The 20,364-nt window shown below is 43.7% G+C and overlaps 1 protein-coding gene across 4 annotated transcripts in view; it reads right to left on the reverse strand.

Moving 5' to 3' along the window:
• Positions 1 to 20,364, reverse strand: part of DENND1A (DENN domain containing 1A) — a 541,554-nt gene that overhangs the window by 144,234 nt on the left and 376,956 nt on the right. For all 4 annotated transcript variants that reach the window (XM_018055748.1, XM_018055746.1, XM_018055747.1 and 1 more), the window contains exon 13: positions 6,513 to 6,638. In XM_018055748.1, the coding sequence (XP_017911237.1) occupies positions 6,513 to 6,638 (126 nt within the window). The remainder of the gene's footprint in view (positions 1 to 6,512; positions 6,639 to 20,364) is intronic.

Consider the following 20,364-nt stretch of genomic DNA (forward strand, 5'->3'; position numbering starts at 1 on the left):
AAAGCCAGGTTATCAATCTGCTTTTATCTTAATGTCTCTGTCTTCAAGGGGTTTAGGTGGATAAATATGACTCAGCAGAATTATGTGCGAAATCAGAGGCTGAAACGTGGATGATGGTATCATTCCCACAGCTGAATCTGGAGCCGGGCCTCTTGGGAAGGACTAAGCAGGCAGGACTGGAGGAGCTGGCTACTGCCTACACAGGCAGTGCCACTTCTTTGCGGCACTGTTGACTGTCGGTTTACCGTCCCCACCTCAGCCTTCGTGCCCTGTGGGTAGGGGCTGAGCTCCATTCATCCTGGGGAGGCCCAGCTAGCATGCTGGCCCAGAGAAAGCCACATGAGCCTGTTGAATAAACAACTCTCACTGTGCTCCATCTATACTGGCCTTTGCACCGCTACCGGCATGGAACCGAATGCAACTTAAAGTTCTAATCCCCACCAGTTTTGCTCTTTGATATCACATTTACCAGGGACCTGCAATGGGTCAAACATGGGAAAAGCACCTTCATATGCATTGCCTTAAGATGACTCTACATAGCCATGAGCAAGGAACTAAGAAACCATGTCCAAAAAAAAGGATGCAGTTAAAGCACACAATTCTATTTTTGAAAGTTCTTTAAAACTGAGGCCACTGTGCTAAGAAATGTCTTCCAGAGACGGTGGTGGTGTAGTCTTATTCTGATTTCAAGATGATATAATTTTAAACAAAGGAGTGAGGTAAAGTAAGATTCTTTTTAAAATTCGTTTCCCTGAGGAGGGAGAAAGGGGACTCGAGGCAAATTCAAGATCCACACTGCTATACACATATTCCAAAAGTTGCAATCTTCTACCCAGCAGAGAAAGGATCCTTGGCCTGGCAATTAAAATCATTTGTCTTTTATCCCCTTCTTGCCAAAAAGGACCCCAGCCCTAACTAGTTAATCCCTAACACACACTGCTACTCCCAGAGTTGCCTGGCAACTGCTAGGAGGCGTGTCAGAGAGCAAGAAAGGCCTAAATAAATGAGCTGAAGCCTGGGCTGCCGCTTGACACGGATGGAGGAGGTTTTTCCAAATGGAGCTGCCTGGCTGCTTGCGGTTCTGTCATTAAAGTGGAGAAGAACAAGTTGGCTTGCCCGATATTGTTAAATACCTTGGGCTTTGCACCTGATATTCTCCGAGTGATGGAAAAATGGCTCACATGCCCTTGTGATTCACCGACACTCTCCCCTCTGCCTGGCAGCACCAACCTCCAAAGCCTCAAGCCAGGGAAGAAGCAATGTGCATGCACTGAACAGAGGTCAAGGGCCAACCCTGGCCCCACACACTTCTCTGTTCTTTCATTTCTTTCACCCATCCTTTCTACCACTGTTCCAAAACACGCGTTGATGCCGATGCTATGCCACGACCTGTGCCCGGTGATGGAAATGCAGAGAAAGAGCTGTTAATGTGGAACACGAGGAAATCAGAACAAAGGCAAGAGAGAGGGTCGGGTGGAAGAAACCTGGGTTTTCGAGTCAGGCCGATCTGAGTCTGACTCCAGGCTCATAACTGCCAGGAAGTAACAGACAACTGCCGACCCTCTCCCATCTGTGATGTGGGCAGCAAGGGGTAGTCGTGGGGAATTACTATGACCACGGATGCAAAGCAACTCAGGGATGAAGCCTGTTGGCAGCTGTCGAGCAGGTAGAAGACTCGGCTATAGCTGGATGCCCTAGGGTCTCACTTTCTGATCCTCGGGAGGAATAAGTCACCTGGCCCTAAAGAGAGACCTCTTTGGCAATCCCACAGGGGCCCTCTGGCCCTGAGATGGGCACATGGCAGAAGGCACGGGTGGAGGGGGCAGCCTGGCACCTGGCTGGGCCTCAGCAAGGAGGCTGCCTTCTCTTCCCTTCCAGGCAGGGGAAAGAAAATGAAGCTTGAGACTCCCCAGCCAGCTGCATTTTGAATTTTTTTTCAGTAGGAGAGAAAGAAAAAAGGCCAACGAGTTGAAAATCTCAAGCAAGCTCTAGGCCGTGGAGGAACTGCTGCCCATTTCTGCCTCTTGGGCTGGGATGGGCCTCTCCAGAGAGGCCCCACTGGAGCTGAGCAGAAAAGTACACCAAGCCTGTGACGTTGCATCTTTGAAAAAACCCAAGCCCTGCGACTTGGCAGTGACCTGAGTCCCATGACCGCAGCTGCTGGCTCAGGTGGGAAGCTCCTACACTGTATCCTCCGTGCCTCACACGCTCCTTCCTGCAGGCCGTCTCTGTCCTCAGCCTTGGGCCGTTTCCCACCTGCCTGAGTCTCTTCTCCAGGCTACCAACCACTTCTGGCCACCAGCCTTCTCCTCCAATTTATGAATTGAAGGCTTTAAATGCACTCGGGTACCTTCAACTCAATAAAACCAAGTTGAGGATGCTGCCTAGGGAAATAATTCACACCATGGAATGAAGATTTATATAGAGATATTCACCACAGTGTGGTTTAAGATGGTGAAAGTTACCAACAAGTAAAAGAACCAGCGCTGGGATAATGTGGTGGGCCTCCGCACTGGTTTCAGATGGCAAGGATTTGATAAAAATCTCTGTGAGTGGGGCCCAGACATTTACCTTTTTAAGAGCCTCACAGGCAATTCTGATCTACAGCCAGAGCTGAGACCCCCTGGAGTCACCTGATGAGAGATGTGCAGCCAATTTTTAAAGAGTTTTTATATGATATGGAAAAAGTGCTTACTACACTCTAAAAGGCAAAACTAAATAACAGGGAACTAGATTGCTTTGCCAGGAATATCTCAACTCTCTAAAAGTGAAAAATCAAAACCCCGAAGTAAATGAAACAAAAAAAACCCTCAATCCTCGAACTTATCCCTCCCCCTCTTATATACAGAATAGATAACTAATAAGGACCTACTGTATAGCACAGGGAACTCAATTCAATACGCTGTAATGACCTATACAGAAAAGAATCTAAAAAGACTGGACATACATATATGTATAACTGATTCACTTTGCTGTACAGCAGAAACTAACACATTATAAATCAACTATTCCTCAATACATTTTTTTTTCAGATAAGGAAAACAGGACAAAAAGAAAAGCCCAAAACAAACATATAAACTCCAAAACCTAGAACCTTGGTGGAAACATGCTAACATATTATCTCAGCTCCGGATGACAGGATTATGGGTATTTTCTCATTTCTATTCCATTACTTTAAACCTTTCTCAAAAAAGAAAAACCAACAAAAAACCAAGAGCAGTTTTGTTTTGTTTCTTTAAATAATCAGAGAAACACATAAAAGACAAGTGGCCCCATGAAGGACACCCCTTCCTCAGCACTGTGCTGCTTGCCGCCCAAGTGGGCTCATCCAGGCACTGTTCTCCACGCCTCCCATATGGCCTGACTCTAAAACCCCTGACCCCTTCTTGAGCTCACATGCGTTTTGCAATCGTTATTTTAATTAATCTCACAAACAACCTGGTATTGGAAGTGTTGTTATTCCTTTTTTTTTTTTTTAAGATGAAGGGAATTAGCTAGAACTAAATCTACGGTTTAAAAACCATCTGGATAACAAGATGAGGCTTGGTCAGAAACTTTCAGACCCCTGGCTTCTCTCTTAGCCTTATGAAAAAGAGCTATTCTGGTGCAGATAAATCAGACCAATAGCATGACAAGTCTGCCTTATTTCACTGATCTATAAGATGCAAATTTCTTCACATTTTAACATCTCTGAAATCTGGATGTCTTACAATTGATGGCATCCTTCAATTATAATTGGCAGCACCCTTTCTTAATGACATGTGAAACAGTGGTACACCTTATGATGGAATGACACGTAAAATTCAATGAAAGGTACCATGTTTATAATCAACGCTATTTTTAATGACTTTATAATATTCTATCACATGAATATACTTTAATTTACTTAACCAGTTATTTATCATTATGGACAGTTAGTCTGCTCCACATTTTGACCATTATAATCTGTTACTCAGGACACTTTCACATCAAGCTGTCCCTGTTTCTACTATGGGCATCATCATCCTCTCCCAGGTCCATATCTTGGGAGATATTTTGATATTTCTTGCCCCTCATCTCTCATATCTTATCTATTTCTAGACTCATCTAGTCATTTCTTCTTCATGGTCCTTTTCCTGGTGTAACCACTGGAGGGCTATCTTCTGAGTTCTCTAACAGTCCCTTGGTCTCTGCTTCTGGTTTCCTTTTCAGTACAGTTCTGCATTACTGGTCAAACATGACTTCAGTCACAGCATGTCTCTGCTCACACCCTAGTCTAGGATCTAAGGCTCTGTCAAATTTGGCTCTAGCCTCTCCTGCAGCCAGCCCTTTCTCTCTACCCAAACCCATGACCCCAGACAAAGAGTCTATGAGGGGTCCTGCCTCCAAGTCTTCGCTCACTCAGATAATTCCATGCCCACCACAGGAAGGATTGCTGCTATCCTTCTTTTTTCCAAGTTTTACCTTTCCTCTGAACAGTATTATGGCTCACTTGTTCCTTATAACCATTTGAAAATGTAGAATAAGTCTTCTTTTTCTCATTTCACAGTGAAGAAACTGAAGTTTAGGGAGATTAAGTGCCCTACTCAAGGTTGTACAGCCTAGAAGTACAGAGCCAGGCTTTAAACTCTTGGACTTCCATATTTAAACCTGAGGCCTTTAAGGATGTATAGCAGGATGTTTTACTCGCTCAATCGTGTCTGAATCTATGTGACCCCATGGACTATATAGCCTGCCAGGCTCCTCTGTATTTCGAATTCTCCAGGCAAGAATACTGGAGTGGGTTGCCATTTCCCTCTCCAGGGGAGTTTCCCAACCCAGGGATTGAACCCCGGTCTCCTGCATTGCAGGAGATGCTTTACCATCTGAGAGACATAAGTACAAATACAACCATAAACTCCTCTGGAGGAGCAACTTGTGCCCAGATTATATACCCAGAAATATGTACCAGAATCAACAGTCTCTGGACTCTAGACATATACATGACAACAATGACATCTTTGTAAGAGTGTAAACACTTCATGTCAATATCAGTCCCAGTAGCCTAAGACAAGGACAGGCCAGCTGTCCCATTCTTACTTTAAAGATGGGGAGAAAACAGAACTTTCCTTGAATTCTATCAGCTTTCAAAACAGCACTGAACCTGACTGGTTTGGCTGGGCCCACGGTCAGGACAAAGAATCAGAGCTACCTGTCTTACAGACAAGGAGGACATGAGAAGCTTGCTTTAAGCTGAAGGGCTTTTTAGGACCTAAGGGAAGTATCTCTTAAGAAGCAAAGACAGTGCATCCCTTCTGTCAGGTGACACTGCCTGAAGCTGAGGCAGCTGAGCAAGTCAGGCCCTAGTGCTGGATGGAAGACGAGAACAAGGTGGCTCGAGGCTGCTGTTCCTTGGGCACCCACTGCCCCAACCACTTCACAGAGTGTGCACCCTGGCTAAAGGGTGCTTGCTTTCGCTCTGTGCTTCACCTACACACATGACGGACTCCTAACAGTCAAAAAGTACTTATCCAGGTATAACTGTGGCTTATGAGGCATCATGGTCAAGATTCACTGACAGAGTTTGCACATGAAATGCACTGTCTGATACCTACTCATCTTTTGTCATTTAATCTAACAAAATGTCTGTCTAGGTCCCTCAGAGCCACTCTGACTAGGTCGGGTATGGTTGCCATCTCCGCCTGCTCAGGATGGAGTCTCATATCCTGAGAGGAAAGGGCTATCAGCAAGGTCCCCTCCAGCATCCTTTCATATGTAGTGAGGCAGGTCCCCGGGCCAATTTCTCCATTCTCCTTGGCTGAGAGGCTATGAGTAATCAAGCATATGATGAAAGCTTTTCACTGAAGCTGGGAGAGCTGATAGTTTCTTTGGTTTTAGGGATGACCTGGTGTCTTCCATCCTCACAATAACTAATCACCTCACGGATGAGGCAACAGAGGCTCTGAAAGGCTGACGGGATCTGGGGGCAGATGACATCATTCCCCAGTCCTCAGCACACTTAGCAGTCAGTACACCAAGACGACTCTGGGAACCTGTAAGAAGTGAGCCTCTGGATACTCTGCTCTCTCAAGTGTGGAGAAGAGGTTCCTTTGCAGGAAAAGGGTGGTGAAGCACAGAGGGAAGCATGGGCTTTGGGACAACCTACCTGGCTCTTCCACTGGTTAGCAAGTCATCGTTTCTGTAAGCCTCAGTTTCCCCATTTGTCAAGTGAAGATGATCACTGCTACCTCACAGGCTTACCAGGACTTCTCAGTTAGAGCAGATGTGTACAGTGCTAAGCACTGCGACCCGCAGAGGGTGCTACTGTCCAGGGAAGGGAGGGGTCCTAATATCCACAGGAGCAGACAGTTCTCCACATGGGGCAGCGCAGCTTCCTTGTGCTAAGAGGTAGCGTGAGGGCAGCACACTTCTCCAGTCTCCACCAAACACACACACACAAAACCTCCTCTGGTGAATTCAACAACAAGATGACTAGCAAGTTTCTTGTGGCCCCGACCAAACATGGACTTGTGACATGCCAAGAAGCTACTCACCGGCTCGATTTTCAGAGCGTTTCGGTAGCTGCCAAAGAAAGCTGCCTGGGCCTTGAGGAAGGCTCTGGCCACACCATCGCCAGTTGTCGTGGAGACCTTCTTCAGCCGGCTCTTCAGGGAAGAGATCTGGTGACAGAAAGGAGGCACAGGCTGAGGGCAAGGTGGGAGGACGATGGCTATCCCTCACATGCGCAGAGCTTTAGAAAACCCTGGGGAGGGGGATGGATTTGACACCTCGGCTGCTGGGAGAGCATACACACGTTCAGAATTAGGGCAGGTGTTTGAAAGTTAAATAAATGTTGCTCTTATTAGTGCATCTCTAAGAAAAACAAAAACAAAATCACTTTCTAAGCAGTTTCAATGTGTCAGGTAATTGCTTTCACATAAATTTCTGTGCTTAATTCTTTCAACAATCCTATAGGAAAGGGATTGTGTTCCTATCTTACAAGGGTATTAACAGTCTCAGAGAGATTAGATTACATGCCTAGTAGCAAACCGAAGAAGCAGTCAAGTTGGAATTATGAATTGAAATCTTATAATCTGAGCCCAAACTATACACATTTTTTTAGTTCTAATTCTATTTCCTCTTCAGATTACTTACAAATATTAGAGATAAATGGCTTATTTATAACATATAATACATATTATATAATATACCTCATACCCAAAATATTTATCAAATGTATTATAAATTATATATGCCTGCAATGCAGGAGACCCCAGTTCTACTTCCTGGGTCGGAAAGATCCCCTGGAGAAGGACAGGCTACCCACTTGAGTAGTATTCCAGAAGTATTCTTGGGCTTCCTGGTGGCTCAGTTGGTAAAGAATCTGTCTGCAATGTGGGAGACCTGGGTTCGATCCCTGGGCTGGGGGGATTCCTTTCAGGAGGGTATGACAACCCACGCCATAAAGATGTGTGCTTAGTCACTCAGTCGTGTCTGACTCTGCGACCCTATGGACTACAGCCCACCGGCCTCCTCTGCCCACGCGAATTCTGCAGGCAAGAATACTGGAGTGGGTTGCCGTTCCCTCCTCCAGGGGATCTTCTCAACCTAGGGGTCAAATCCAGGTATCCCACATTGCAGGTGGATTCTTTACCAACTGAGCCACCAGGGAAGCCCCCATAAAGTATATATAATATGTATTATTATAAAACTCATACTCTAAAGGAATAGTCATTATATAGATGTACAGAAACACACTTATACATCTTACAGATATGCACACAGTAGATTAATATAAAACAGACAAAGTCATGGCAATGGAAAAAGAATAAGTCAGGTGTAGATTTAGTATATAAACATAAGCCATCAGGTCTCATGTTTTCAAACTGTGGAAAATTCTTAAACAGATGGGAATACCAGACCACATTACCTGCTCTTGAGAAATCTGTATGCAGGTCAAGAAGCAACAGAACTGAACATGGAACAATGGGCTGGTTCCAAACTGTGAAAGGAGTATGTCAAGGCTGTATATTGTCACCCTGCTTATTTAACTTATATGCAGAGTACATCATGCAAAATGCCAGGCTGGATGATCACAAGTTGGAATCAAGATTTCCAGGAGAAATATCAATAACCTCAGATATGCAGATGATGCCACCCTTATGGCAGAAAGCAAAGAGGAACTAAAGAGACTCTTGATGAAAGTGAAAGTGGAGAGTGAAAAAGCTGGATTAAAACTCAACATTCAAAAAACTAAGATCATAGCATCTGGTCCCATAAATTCACGGCAAATAGATGGAGAAACAATGGAAACAGTGACAGACTTTGTTTTTTATGGCTCCAAAATCACTGCAGATGATGACTACAGCCACAAAATTAAAAGATGCTTGCTCCTTGGAAGAAAAGTTATGACCAACCCAGACAACATATTAAAATGCAGAGACATTACTTTACCAACAAAGGTCCATCTAGTCAAAGCTATGGTTTTTCCAGTAATTATGTATGGATGTGAGAGCTGGACCATAAAGAAAGCTGAGTGCTGAAGAATTGATGCTTTTGAACTGTAGTGTTGGAGAAGACTCTTGAGAGTCCCTTGGACTGCAAGGAGATCCAACCAGTCAAGCCTAAAGGAAATCAGTCCTGAATATTCATTGGAAGGACTGATGATGAAGCTGAAACTCCAATACTTTGCCACCTGATGTGAAGAACTGACTCATTTGAAAAGACCCTGATGCTGGGAAAGATTGAAGGCAGGAGGAGAAGGGAATGACAGAGGATGAGATGGTTGGATGGCATCCCCGACTCAATGGACATGAGTTTGAGTAAGCTCTGGGAGTTGGTGATAGACAGGGAGGTCTGGCGTGCTGCAGTCCATGGGGTTGCAAAGAGCTGGACACAACTGAGTGACTGAACTGAACTGAACATCAGGTCTTACATAGTAGCTAGAAGCAGACTTCAAATTTGAGTTGAGCCTCCTAGCCGTCAAAGCAAAAAGGAAAACATGAGAAGCTGTGGAATTCTTTGGGTCCAAGGCAGTTGCACAAATGAACACAAAATTTACTGAAAATGAGAACTGAAAGAGATTTTTCCTGAATCCTCAATGTAGGAAAGATAGTGTGAGATGACAGTTATTACCCTCAAAGTCAGAGATAAGATCAACCCTCCCAGGCTGTTTCCAATATGCCATTCATCTCAGGATGCCATATTCCACAGCTTCTGGGCACACCACTCACACTGTGTTCCATGTGAAAATTGCCCCTGGAATCAGGCAACTTGGTGGCCTTGAAACAATGGTGATACAATGGTGAGCAAACCAGACAGCAAAATCTTAAACTTATACTCTTGTGAGGAAAATACCAATACATGTGCCACTGCTACCATGATGAGCCTGTGCTAGAGCTCACCAAGGAGGTCAAGGAAGCCTTTGTGGAGAGAGACAGGCTTATACTGAGATCTGAAGGATGAGCTGAAGCAGTTAATTCACAAAGAAGGGAAGAAACAGTGTACCAAACATGGGGATCAGCATCTGTAAAGACACTACAGTGTGGAGGAGTTCAGAGACTAGGTAGAACTGTGGCTTCAGTTGAGAGAAGGTGGAAAAGATAGCTTAAAATGAGAATAGATGGAAGGGCTGGGGTTAAGAATTGAATACATTAAGGAATTTTCCCCTGACTTTGAGATAAATGTAAAGCTAACAACTGTTTTTAAGTGTGCAGGTGATATATCAAGAGCGTAACTTAGGAATCTGTATGGGACTTAGATACAGGACTGCCTAACGGCCTGACATTATTGAAGGATAAGATCTAGCATAAAATTTTAAGGTGAAATAGGAAATTAGATGCAGGTGGTCCATGTATTATCAACAAAATCTTTTTAACATGAATGATTTTTTTTTTCTGGGTGTAGGCTGTATAGCTATATTCAGGTTCCTAAAGCTGCCTGTGAACATAAAAATATTAAGAATCTGGGATGGGTTACACACACTTTTGAAACATCCCATGGACATTATTTCTTGTCAGAAGCCCCAAGCTTCTGATAAGGGGTTTGTAATAGCTTATTAAGATATATTTTATATATTATAAAACTCATTCATTGAAAATATATAATTCAGAAGTTTTAGTATGGTGACAATGTTGTACAACTATCATTACTAAATCCTAGAATACTTTCATCACCCCAAAAGAGAGAATTCATCTTATTGGTAGGCGCTTCTTACTCCCCACTACTCTTGTCCCCTTCTCCCTTGCCCCCGTCCTAGATCACCACTGATCCACATCTTGTCTCTATGAATTTGCCTCTTCTGGACATTCCATATAAATGGAACCATATAATATGTGGTCCTTCTTGTGACTGGCTTCTTTCACTTAGCAGTGTTGTTGCTGTTGGTCCGTCACTAAGTCATGTCCGACTCTTTGCTACCCTATGAACTGCAGCACACCAGGCTTCCTTGTCCTTCACTCTCATACTCATTTGCTCAAACTCATGTCCATTGAGTCAGTGATGCCATTCAATCATCTCATCTCATTGCCCTTAATCATTCCCACCATCAGGGTTTTGCCAATGAATCAGCTCTTTGCAAAAGGTGGCCACAGTATTGGAGCTTTAGCATCAGACCTTCCAATGAATATTCAGGTTTAATTTCCTTTAGGATTGACTGGTTTGATCTTGCCGTCTGAGGGACTCTCAAGAGTCTTCTCCAACACTACAGTTCAAAGTGTCAGTTCTTCAGCACTCAGCCTTCTTTATGGTCCAACTCTCCCATCCATACTTGACTATTGGAAAAGCCATAGCTTTGACTATGTGGACCTTTGTCAGCAGAGTAAGTCTCTGCTTTTTAATACACTGTCTATGTTTGTCATCTTTCCTTCCAAGGAGCAAGCGTCTTTTAATTTCGTGGCCGCAATCACCATCTGCAGTGATTTTGGAGCCATAAAATATAAAGTCTGTCACTATTTCCACATTTCCCCCAGCTATTTGCCATGAAGTGATAGGACTAGATGCTATGATCTTAGTTTTTTGAATGCTGAGTTTTAATCCAGCTTTTTCATTCTCTTCTTTCACCTTCATCAACAGGCTCTTTGGTTCCTCTTCATTTTCTGCCATTAAAGTGGTATTATCTGCATATCTGAGGTTGTTGATATCTCTCCCAGCAATCTTGATTCCAGCTTGTGATTCATCTAGCCCGGCATTTTGCATGATGTACTCTGCATATAAGTTAAATAAGCAGGGTGACAACATACAACCTTGATGTACTCCTTACCCAGTTTGGAACTAGTCCATTGTCCATGTCCATGTTTGTTTCTCAAAATCTCTGCTGTCTCCAGATAAAAGCATATACAGAAATGATGCAGATGCCCATCAGCTGATGGAGATACATAAAATGTGTTCTTTCCATAGTTAGCCTAGTGCTCATTATAAACATATTTCATCCACACTGTGGCACTTACTAGCACTTCATTCTTTTTCACAGGTGAATAATATTTCATCATATGGAAAGAGCACATTTTATGCATCTCCATCAACTGAAGGGCATCTGGGTCATTTCTACTTTTTGGCTATTATTACTAATGCTGCTGTAAATATTCATGTATAAGCTTTAATGTGGAGACAGCAGAGAATTTGAGGCCAGAAACTAAATGGCAAAAATACTCACTGCCGGTCTTTTAAGATAAAAACAATCTGTGTTTACTGTACTTAGGGGAAGAAACCCTGTGCCGCTGCCACAGGGGCAAACCGCATGCTTTGGAAGCCCAGCGTGTGAAGGTAGGGTGACCTCCTTCTTGGCTAAGCCAAAAGGGATAGGAACATGGGTTGACGGGGTAGCCACTGCATCTCCATGCAGAGGCAGGCCAAGGAAATCAGTTTTCCTCTGGAAGCAGCTTGGAGTCTATCTTCACACCTGGTTGTAAATATTCTGTTTATTGTGACTCGCTCCTGCCCCCCGACCCCTATTCTGGGACTCATGAGTCCCAAAGCCCACTCACGTGGTGAGAGCCCACAAGAAGCAGCGCTGGCCACTTGGTGCCTGGCGGACTGCCATGGGCCTCCAACTTGAAATAGCAATATGAGAAAAAAACATGTTATATTAAAATGTTAAAAATATTGCCCACTTCCCACCCTCCAAATAATAAAAATTCTGCCTTTCTTAGGGATGAGGGTGACATTTCCATCCTTTGAAACAGTGCAAGCTGGTGTCACTCTTTTGGCTCCTCAAAGCCCCTGGGCCACCTGTGCTGCAGATTATTCCTCACTTAACCTTCCCTGGCCTTTCCCTTTCATTCGGGAGGTGTTTAATTACCTTGGACTCACAGGGCTGCACTTCAGGTGAGCCTCTCCTAATGGCCTCATTACCATTTTGCACAAAGAAGTCGTTGCTGATTGTAACTGAGCAAATAGGAGTGTGTGCCTTCCTGCTAGTCCCAGCTGCTCTGAAACCAGCCAAGCAGTCCTGGGTTCCTGGTGCCCCTGTGACCACTTAGGCCAAGACTTCTGAAGACCTCTCCTCACCCTGAAACAAGGAGAAGCTTTTGTCAGCACTTCAAAATTTGAAACTTCAAGTATATGCGCATCTGATAACTGGTGATAACACTCTGTCCTTTAAATAAAAGCGAGGAAGGAAAATCTGAAGCTTAAATAACCCACAGTTGTCTAAAACCCAACTCGCTCTGAGTGCTCCTGCAGATGCTGGTCAAATCATTAACATCAGGGATCATCTGGCATAATCTGGGCGGGGGACAGAAAAGCCAGTGGGGGTCGCTTCCTCCTTTAATGAGGTATCAGGAGGGAGACAGAAAACAAAGGGAAGAGAGTACAGAATTGAACTGGTAAGCTTCTCAGCTCTCCCATTCCTCCTCTTGTCCCATCTTGGGTACCACCGCATCCTCCAACCAGTCTCCCAGGCTAGATTCAGACGTTAGATCCCTTTCTTCTCCTTCCCTTCCCACAACCATTCTCCACATGTTATCTCCTCCTCCCCCAATATACCCAGAATCTCTCAGTGTCCATGACCTTGGCCCTGCGCTGCTCCGCTCTGCCCATCCTCTTTGATCAGTGGAGTTGTTTCCTAGATGGGCTGGCTTCAGTTTTCCCTCAGTGCCATCTATCCATAGCTGTTCTAGTATTCTCGGAAACATATGAATCTGATTTCTATCAAAGTCCTTCAGTGCCCCCACTCTTGGCCATCACCACTTGAAGAAAAACATTCCAACTCCTCAGAGCAGTCTGTGACGCTTTCTTCAAATGGCCTTGCTTCCTTTGGCCCCACTTAACGGATGCTTGACTTACACTGAATTGCTATCTAGAAGCATATACTACCCTACAGCTGACAACTCAGATGGAACTGCCCCTGGTCCCTTTCTGTCCCACTCGTGAACATCTATGTACTCTTTGAAAGACCATGTCGGGACCTATTAAATAAATCATACCACATCCTGGAAATACCACACATAGCTGCTAAAAGAAGTGTAGCAGTACTTTATGAAGGCAATGGCACCCCACTCCAGTACTCTTGCCTGGAAAATCTCATGGACAGAGGACTCTGGTAGGCTGCAGTCCATGGGGTCGCTGAGGGTCAGACACGACTGAACGACTTCACTTTGACTTTTCACTTTCATGCATTGGAGAAGGAAATGGTAACCCACTCCAGTGTTCTTGCCTGGAGAATCCCAGGACGGGGGAGCCTGGCGGGCTGCCGTCTATGGGGTCACACAGAGTCGGACACGACTGAAGTGACTTAGCATAGCATGAAAAGATGTCCACAAACTACTCCCAAATGAGGGGAAAATACAAGTTACAGAGCAATACATATAATATGAATCATTCAGAAATATATATAAAGACATAAAGTCATTTTTATATATGGCTGTTTATATACAGGTAGTAAGAATATAAAATGCCACAGATCAAACTAACCATGTGGAGATACTTTCACTTTCTACTTGATGCACTTTTGATTGCTCTGATTATCCTTTATGAAAAAGCATGTTACTTTTATAATGAAGAATTCAAATGAGGTGTTTCTCTTTAACAGTCAAATTAAACATTGCCTTGGGTTAAGGGGAAGCGGGAATCCAGATGTCCCCTCCTTTGTGAAGCCCTCCCTGACCACTGAGACAGGCTCAATGACTCCTGTCTGGGCCCCCTGGACTGCTCAGTGATGTGTCCATGAACTGCAGTGTCTGCACCTTTCCTCCTAGAGTTCCAAGACGGGCCAGCACTGTTCCGGCAGTACTTGGCCCAGAGTTATCATCTAGCACTTTTCGCTAAATAAAAGAACAGATGAACGAGTGTTTCGACATTTTGAAAGGCATTTCCAGTGGTTGAGCCTCCTTGCTTGGAGGAAAGTCTAGGAGTACGTTCTTCAGTGACTAATCATTGGAAGAATTGGTCTGGACTGAGAAGGATTGGGGGAGAAATGGATACTCATCCACTTCCCTTTTGCAGAAGACCATCACCAAGACTGCAACCAAAACTGCAGGGAAAATGAAGCTCTGGTCACTAAATCAATTAAAGAGGACAACTGCAGAGGTCATGCTCAGCACTGCACACGCCGCACATCCAGGAACATGCGCAATACAGATCGCCCCATCCTGCACCCTGTTCTGTTTTCTCTGGTCACGCAGGCTCTGCCTCTGGGGTCTCTTGGCTTCACTGGTCCTCTGTCCCTAACGCACTGCTCAGGCAGTAGATGCAGAGCTTGAGTCACAAATGCCTAAGGTTAGAAATCTGCTTGCCTTTCTTAATCTTTCTGAGCTACAGTGAGTGCCCTTTGCTGTAAATTGAGGTATTTGTAACATACATACATTGTGACGACTGAAATGTAATAGATGCAAATGGAAAACAGACGCAGCAAACTGCCTGGCTTTGTGTTTTGGTTGATTAGTGCCTGACTACTGCATCAGTCTTTTCAACTGGTGGCGCTTCTTCTATTTTCCTCCTGGTCTAATCCATCCTTTGCAATGAATTATCTAAAATGAGAAGCTGAACATATCACTCCCTTCCTCTAAAATTTTCAGTGACTCCATGTTGTTCACATATAAAGTCCAAGTTCCTTAGCACAATATTCAAGGCCTTCTATGGGTTTGGCTCCAGCTCTGTTTCCAACATTATCTTTTACTCAATTTCATGGGCCTCAAAACTGTCCCTAAGCCTGGATACACTACATCATTCTCTAACAAAACTTTTCTATTAGAAAAAGTTAAAAAAGCCGCAAATAGCTCTTTCTAAGGGCACATTAGTCTGTTACTTTGGTTGATGCCTAATCTTTGCAGGCCCCATGCTGGAGAAATTAAAAGATGCTTGCACATCTCGAGCTGGGAACAGAGCTACACATGACCAGGGCCCAGCTCCTGTGCGACTGTAGTCAAGCACCTCCAGGCCAGCCATAAGTTAGCTTAATACTACTCCAGAGGGGGTTCTCCCATTGAATTCATCATCATCATCATTTGTTGTTGTTGTTCAGTTGCTCAGTCATGTCCGACTTTTTGGGACCCCAAGGACTGCAGCACGCCAGGCTTCCCTGTCTATCACCAACTCCTGGAGCCTACTCAAACTCATGTCTGTCGTGTCAGTGATGCCATCCAACCATGTCATCCTCTGTCACCCCCTTTTCCTCCTGCCTTCAATCTTTCCCAGCATCAGGGTCTTTTCTAATGAGTTGGCTCTTCGCATCAGGAGGCCAAAGCATTGGAGCTTCAGCTTTAACATCAGTCCTTCTAATGAATATTCAGGACCGATTTCCTTTAGGATTGACAGGTTTGATCTCCTTGCAGTCCAAGGGATTCTCAAGAGTCTTCTCCAACACCGCACTTCAAAAGCATCAATTCTTTGGTGTTCAGCTTTCTTTATGGTCCAACTCTCACATCCGTACATGACTACTGGAAAAACCATAGCTTTGACTATACAGACATTTGTAGGCAAAACAATGTCTTTGATTTTTAATATACTGTCTGGGTTGGTCATAGCTTTTCTTTCAAGGAGCAAGCATCTTTTAATTTCACGGCTGCAGTCACCATCTGCAGTGCTTTTGGAGACATAAAAAATAAAGTCTGTTACTATTTCCATTGTTTCCCCATCTATTCACCATTAACTGAGTAGACTGGATGCCATGATCTCAGTTTTTGGAATGTTGAGTTTTAAGCCAGCTTTTTCATTCTCCTCTTTCACTTTCAATAAGAGGCTCTTCAGTTCCTCTCTGCTTTCTGCCATAAGGGTGGTGTCATCTGCATATCTGAGGTTATTGATATTTTTCCTGGCAATCTTGATTCCAGCTTGTGCTTCATCCAGCTGGCATTTTGCATGATGTACTCTGCATATAAGTTAAATAAGCAGGGTGACAATATATGGCCTTGATGTACTCCTTTCCCAGTTTTGAACCAGGCTGTTGTTTCATGTCCGTTTCTAACTGTTGCTTCTTGACCTGCATACAGGTTTCTCAGGAAGCAGGTAAGGCGATCTAGTATTCCCATGCCTTGAAGAATTTTCCACAGTTTGTTGCGATCCACACAAAGGCTTTAGCATAGTCAATGAAGCAAATGTTTTTCTGGAATTCTGTTGCCTTTTCTATGATCCAACGGATGTTGGCAATTTGATCTCTGGTGCCTCTGCCTTTTCTAAATCCACCTTGAATATCTGGGAGTTCTCAGTTCATGCACTGTTGAAGCCTGGCTTGGAAAATTTTGAGCATAATTTTGCTAGCATGTGAAGTGAATGCAATTGTGTGGTAGTTTGAATATTCTTTGGCATTGCCCTTCTTTGGGATTGGAATGAAAACTGACCTTTTCCAGTTCCTTTTTCCAGTCCTCAGCAGAAAGCCCACTGCTGAGTTTTCCATTATTTGCTGGCATATTGAGTACAGCACTTTAATAGTATCATCTTTTTGGAACTGAAATTGCACAGATGGAATTCTACCACCTCCACTAGCTTTGTTCATAGTGATGCTTCCTAGTGCCCATTTGACTTCACATTCCAGGATGTCTGGCTCTAGGTAAGTAATCACACCATCGTGGTTATCTGGGTCAGGAAGACCTTTTTGGTATAGTTCTTCTGTGTATTCTTGCCACCTCTTCTTAAAATCTTCTGTTTCTGTTAGGTCCATACTGTTTTTGTCCTTTATTGTGCACATCTTTGCATGAAATGTTCCCTTGGTATCTCTAATTTTCTTGAAGAGATCTTTAGTCTTTCCCATTCTATTGTTTTCCTCTATTTCTTTGCATTGATTGCTTAGGAAGGCTTTCTTATCTCTCCTTGCTATTCTTTGGAACTCTGCACTCAGATGGGTATAGCTTTCCTTTTCTCCTTTGCCTTTAGCTTCTCTTTTTTCCCTAGCTATTTGTAAGGCCTCCTCAGACAACCATTTGCCTTTTTGCATTTCTTTTTCTTGGGGATGGTCTTGATCACTACCTCCTGTACAATGTCACAAACCTCCACCCATAGTTCTTCAGACACTCTATCAGATCTAATCCCTTGAATCTATTTGTCACTTCCATTGAATAATCATAAAGGATTCGATTTAGGTCATACCTGAATGGCCTAGTGGTTTTCCCTACTTTCTTCAATTTAAGTCTGGATTTGGCAATTAGGAGTTCATGATCTGAACCACATGATCTGAAGGAGTTCGTGATTTGAGCTACAGTCAGCTCCTGGTCTTGTTTTTGCTGACTGTACAGTCATCTTTGGCTTTTTTGTATAACCAGCAGCTGACATGTCTTCCTTCCCACTGTGACGAAGACAATGCTTGCAATTCATATCAGCATTCAACAAGTACAGGTGTCTGTCTTCATCACTAGGTTGCAACTTGTTAGGCTAGAGGCAATAAGGATGGTATACTAGTCACCTGTCACCTCTGAAACACTCTTATTCACCTCTTTCTATCAGTGCTGGCAACTTCAGATCTTTTAGCAGCCTCCCCACCGCTCTGAGGATAAAGACTGAAGTTGAGCCTGCAAGACTCCAGCCGTTTTCAGATCTCCGGCTCCTTCACCCCCTCCATGGCTTCAGCCACCCCACTGGGCTCCAGTTGCCCAGGCCCCTCTCACACCTCAGGATGTTTGGATAGGCTAACTCCTCTATCTGGAGTGTTCTCACCAACATCACCCCAGCCTAGCATTTAGCACCATGCAATAGGCCTTTCCACAAATAATCCACCACCTGTGTTGTCTAATATAATACCTGCTAAGGAGCACTTGAAATGTAGCTGCTCCGTGAGGAACTGCATTTAATTTCATTTCAATCTATTTAAATTTAAATAGCCACATGTGAATATTAGCTACCATACTGGACATCCCAGGGCCCTAGATTAACTCCTGCTCATCCTTCCAGTCTTAGCTCAATAACACTGCCTCAGTCTGACTCTCTCAGATTAGATCAAGGTTCCCTTGTCAAATACTCTCAAAGTATCCTTTCCTTCAGAGACAAACAGCAATGTAATGATGCATTGCGTGACAGTCCATCAATGTCTGTCTCTTCCATAAGACTGAAGGTTCTAGGGAGGCAGGGACCATGGCCACTGTCAGTGCTGGCATAACACTGCAAGCAGAGATACGGCTCTTCTCAAAGTCTGACTCAAGTTAGCCTGTGCAGAGGCCCCACTTCTTGTTTTAACTGCTCAGTGTCAGAACTAGAGTTAAAAGATTTTGTGTGTGTGTGTGTGACAAATCAGACACCTATCAGCAGCTGTAAGAGGGGCAACAGAATTACTTTCTCTTCCCCTTTAAAAAATAGCCCTTAAGGATTAAGGCAAATGAATTCTTCCTTTCCTGAATAAACTAGACATCAAGGCTTTGTTATAAGATCTCCTGGGGAACATGTGGGTCTGGAGAGGGGAGAGGGAATTATTGCCTTGTTTTCCCATCCTCAAGGGCACACATACATTGGCTCCTCTGCTGCCTTCACGTGGACACTGAAAATGGTACAGTACATCTGTCAATGCCTTAGTTTTTGTCACAAGTTTGAAGTAAAAAGTTTTGATGTGTAAAGGCAATCTCATTTCCCTTTTTCTGAGTAATAGTTTCTGGGAAAACCAGGAAAAAGGAATAGGAATTAGTATTTATCAAGCACTCTACTAGGTACCAAAAGCCATGGCAGGTGTTTTCATACCCAGCACTGCATTAAAATTTTAGAACAAGAAGCCCAGGTGGGGACGGTTATCCCACTATGCAGATGAGAAAAGTGAACCTTAGCTCCAAGTCACACAGACAGCACAGCAAGGGGCAGAGGCCAAAGTCAAGTACAAATGTGTCTTATTCCGAAGTTTGTGCTATTCCATTAATTCTCACTGCTGCCAGGATTTTTTAGCAAGCAAATAAGATTTGTCCACAATACTGGTTTATTTTTGCCACAACTGAATATATCTCCATTATTGCTTCCTTTCATTCCTTGCTTTTTGTTTCTTGCTTGAGAACATGGCTGTACCTTGACCTCAGTTGGCTTTAATTGCTTCTTCTGCATCCCATTTTCCCCTCAAAGAGCCTGGTTCTCCATGGGGGAGTGGGGACTGTGCTAGTTATGCGGAGCTCCAAGCTGGGGCTGGCTATGACCCCAGGGGCCCAGGTTTCTGCTCCCTCTGTCTCTCCTGACATCTCATGGGCCAAGTATTAAGTCAGAAAGTTAGAGGCAAGCATTACAATTCTAAGCAGCTTTTTGACAGACAAAAAGATCAATTTTCATTATGTGAGTGGCTACTTCACTACAAGCTATAATGGCTTTGTTGAACAGCCTGAGAAGAAATTATCAAGTCCTCAGGATGACATTCTTGGAGTAAAAAAGTACAATTTTAAAACGAAAAGGCCCATTTCTACTATCTGCCAAATAAAGCGCAGGAGGAGTCATGTGCTCACAGTTCACTCCAGCCCCCTCCCTGCGCAGTTAATCCTAATACCTCAGCATTGTAAATGGAAACACCAGCAGCAAAAATTTCTGCATTTGTCTATTTGTAATGTTCATCTTCCTCCAAACACCTTTTTTTTTTTTTCGCCTGAAGCAGGAGAAATTGTCTTTGTTTTCCTTAAAAAACAATTTAGTTTTAACACACCACACACACATACACACACAATGAATGCAGCTGAACACTAAAAAAGGGTATAAGATTTGAGCTCAAAGTAAATGTGTATTTATAATATTAGGTGGTCATTCAATAAAAAGATTATTTCTATCCAAATATGTGCCTGCATGTATGCCTATGTATGTACGTATCCATCTAGTATTTTCAAAGAAGGGTTTTCTCCCCCATACTTCTGGCAGTTTAGGTTTAAAGGTCAGATTTAAACTATCACCATGTTTCACAACGCAATCTGTGCAGTGCCGCGTAATGAAATGGTTCAGTAAAGGTGCTCGTGGAAATTCTTTTAATTAGGTCTAAGGCTTTTCAGTTGTCAACATGAATAAACCAAGAACCATTCTCTTGCAAAC

This window comes from Capra hircus, chromosome 11 (assembly GCF_001704415.2).
Source record: "Capra hircus breed San Clemente chromosome 11, ASM170441v1, whole genome shotgun sequence".
In the NCBI taxonomy this organism is placed as follows: domain Eukaryota; kingdom Metazoa; phylum Chordata; class Mammalia; order Artiodactyla; family Bovidae; genus Capra; species Capra hircus.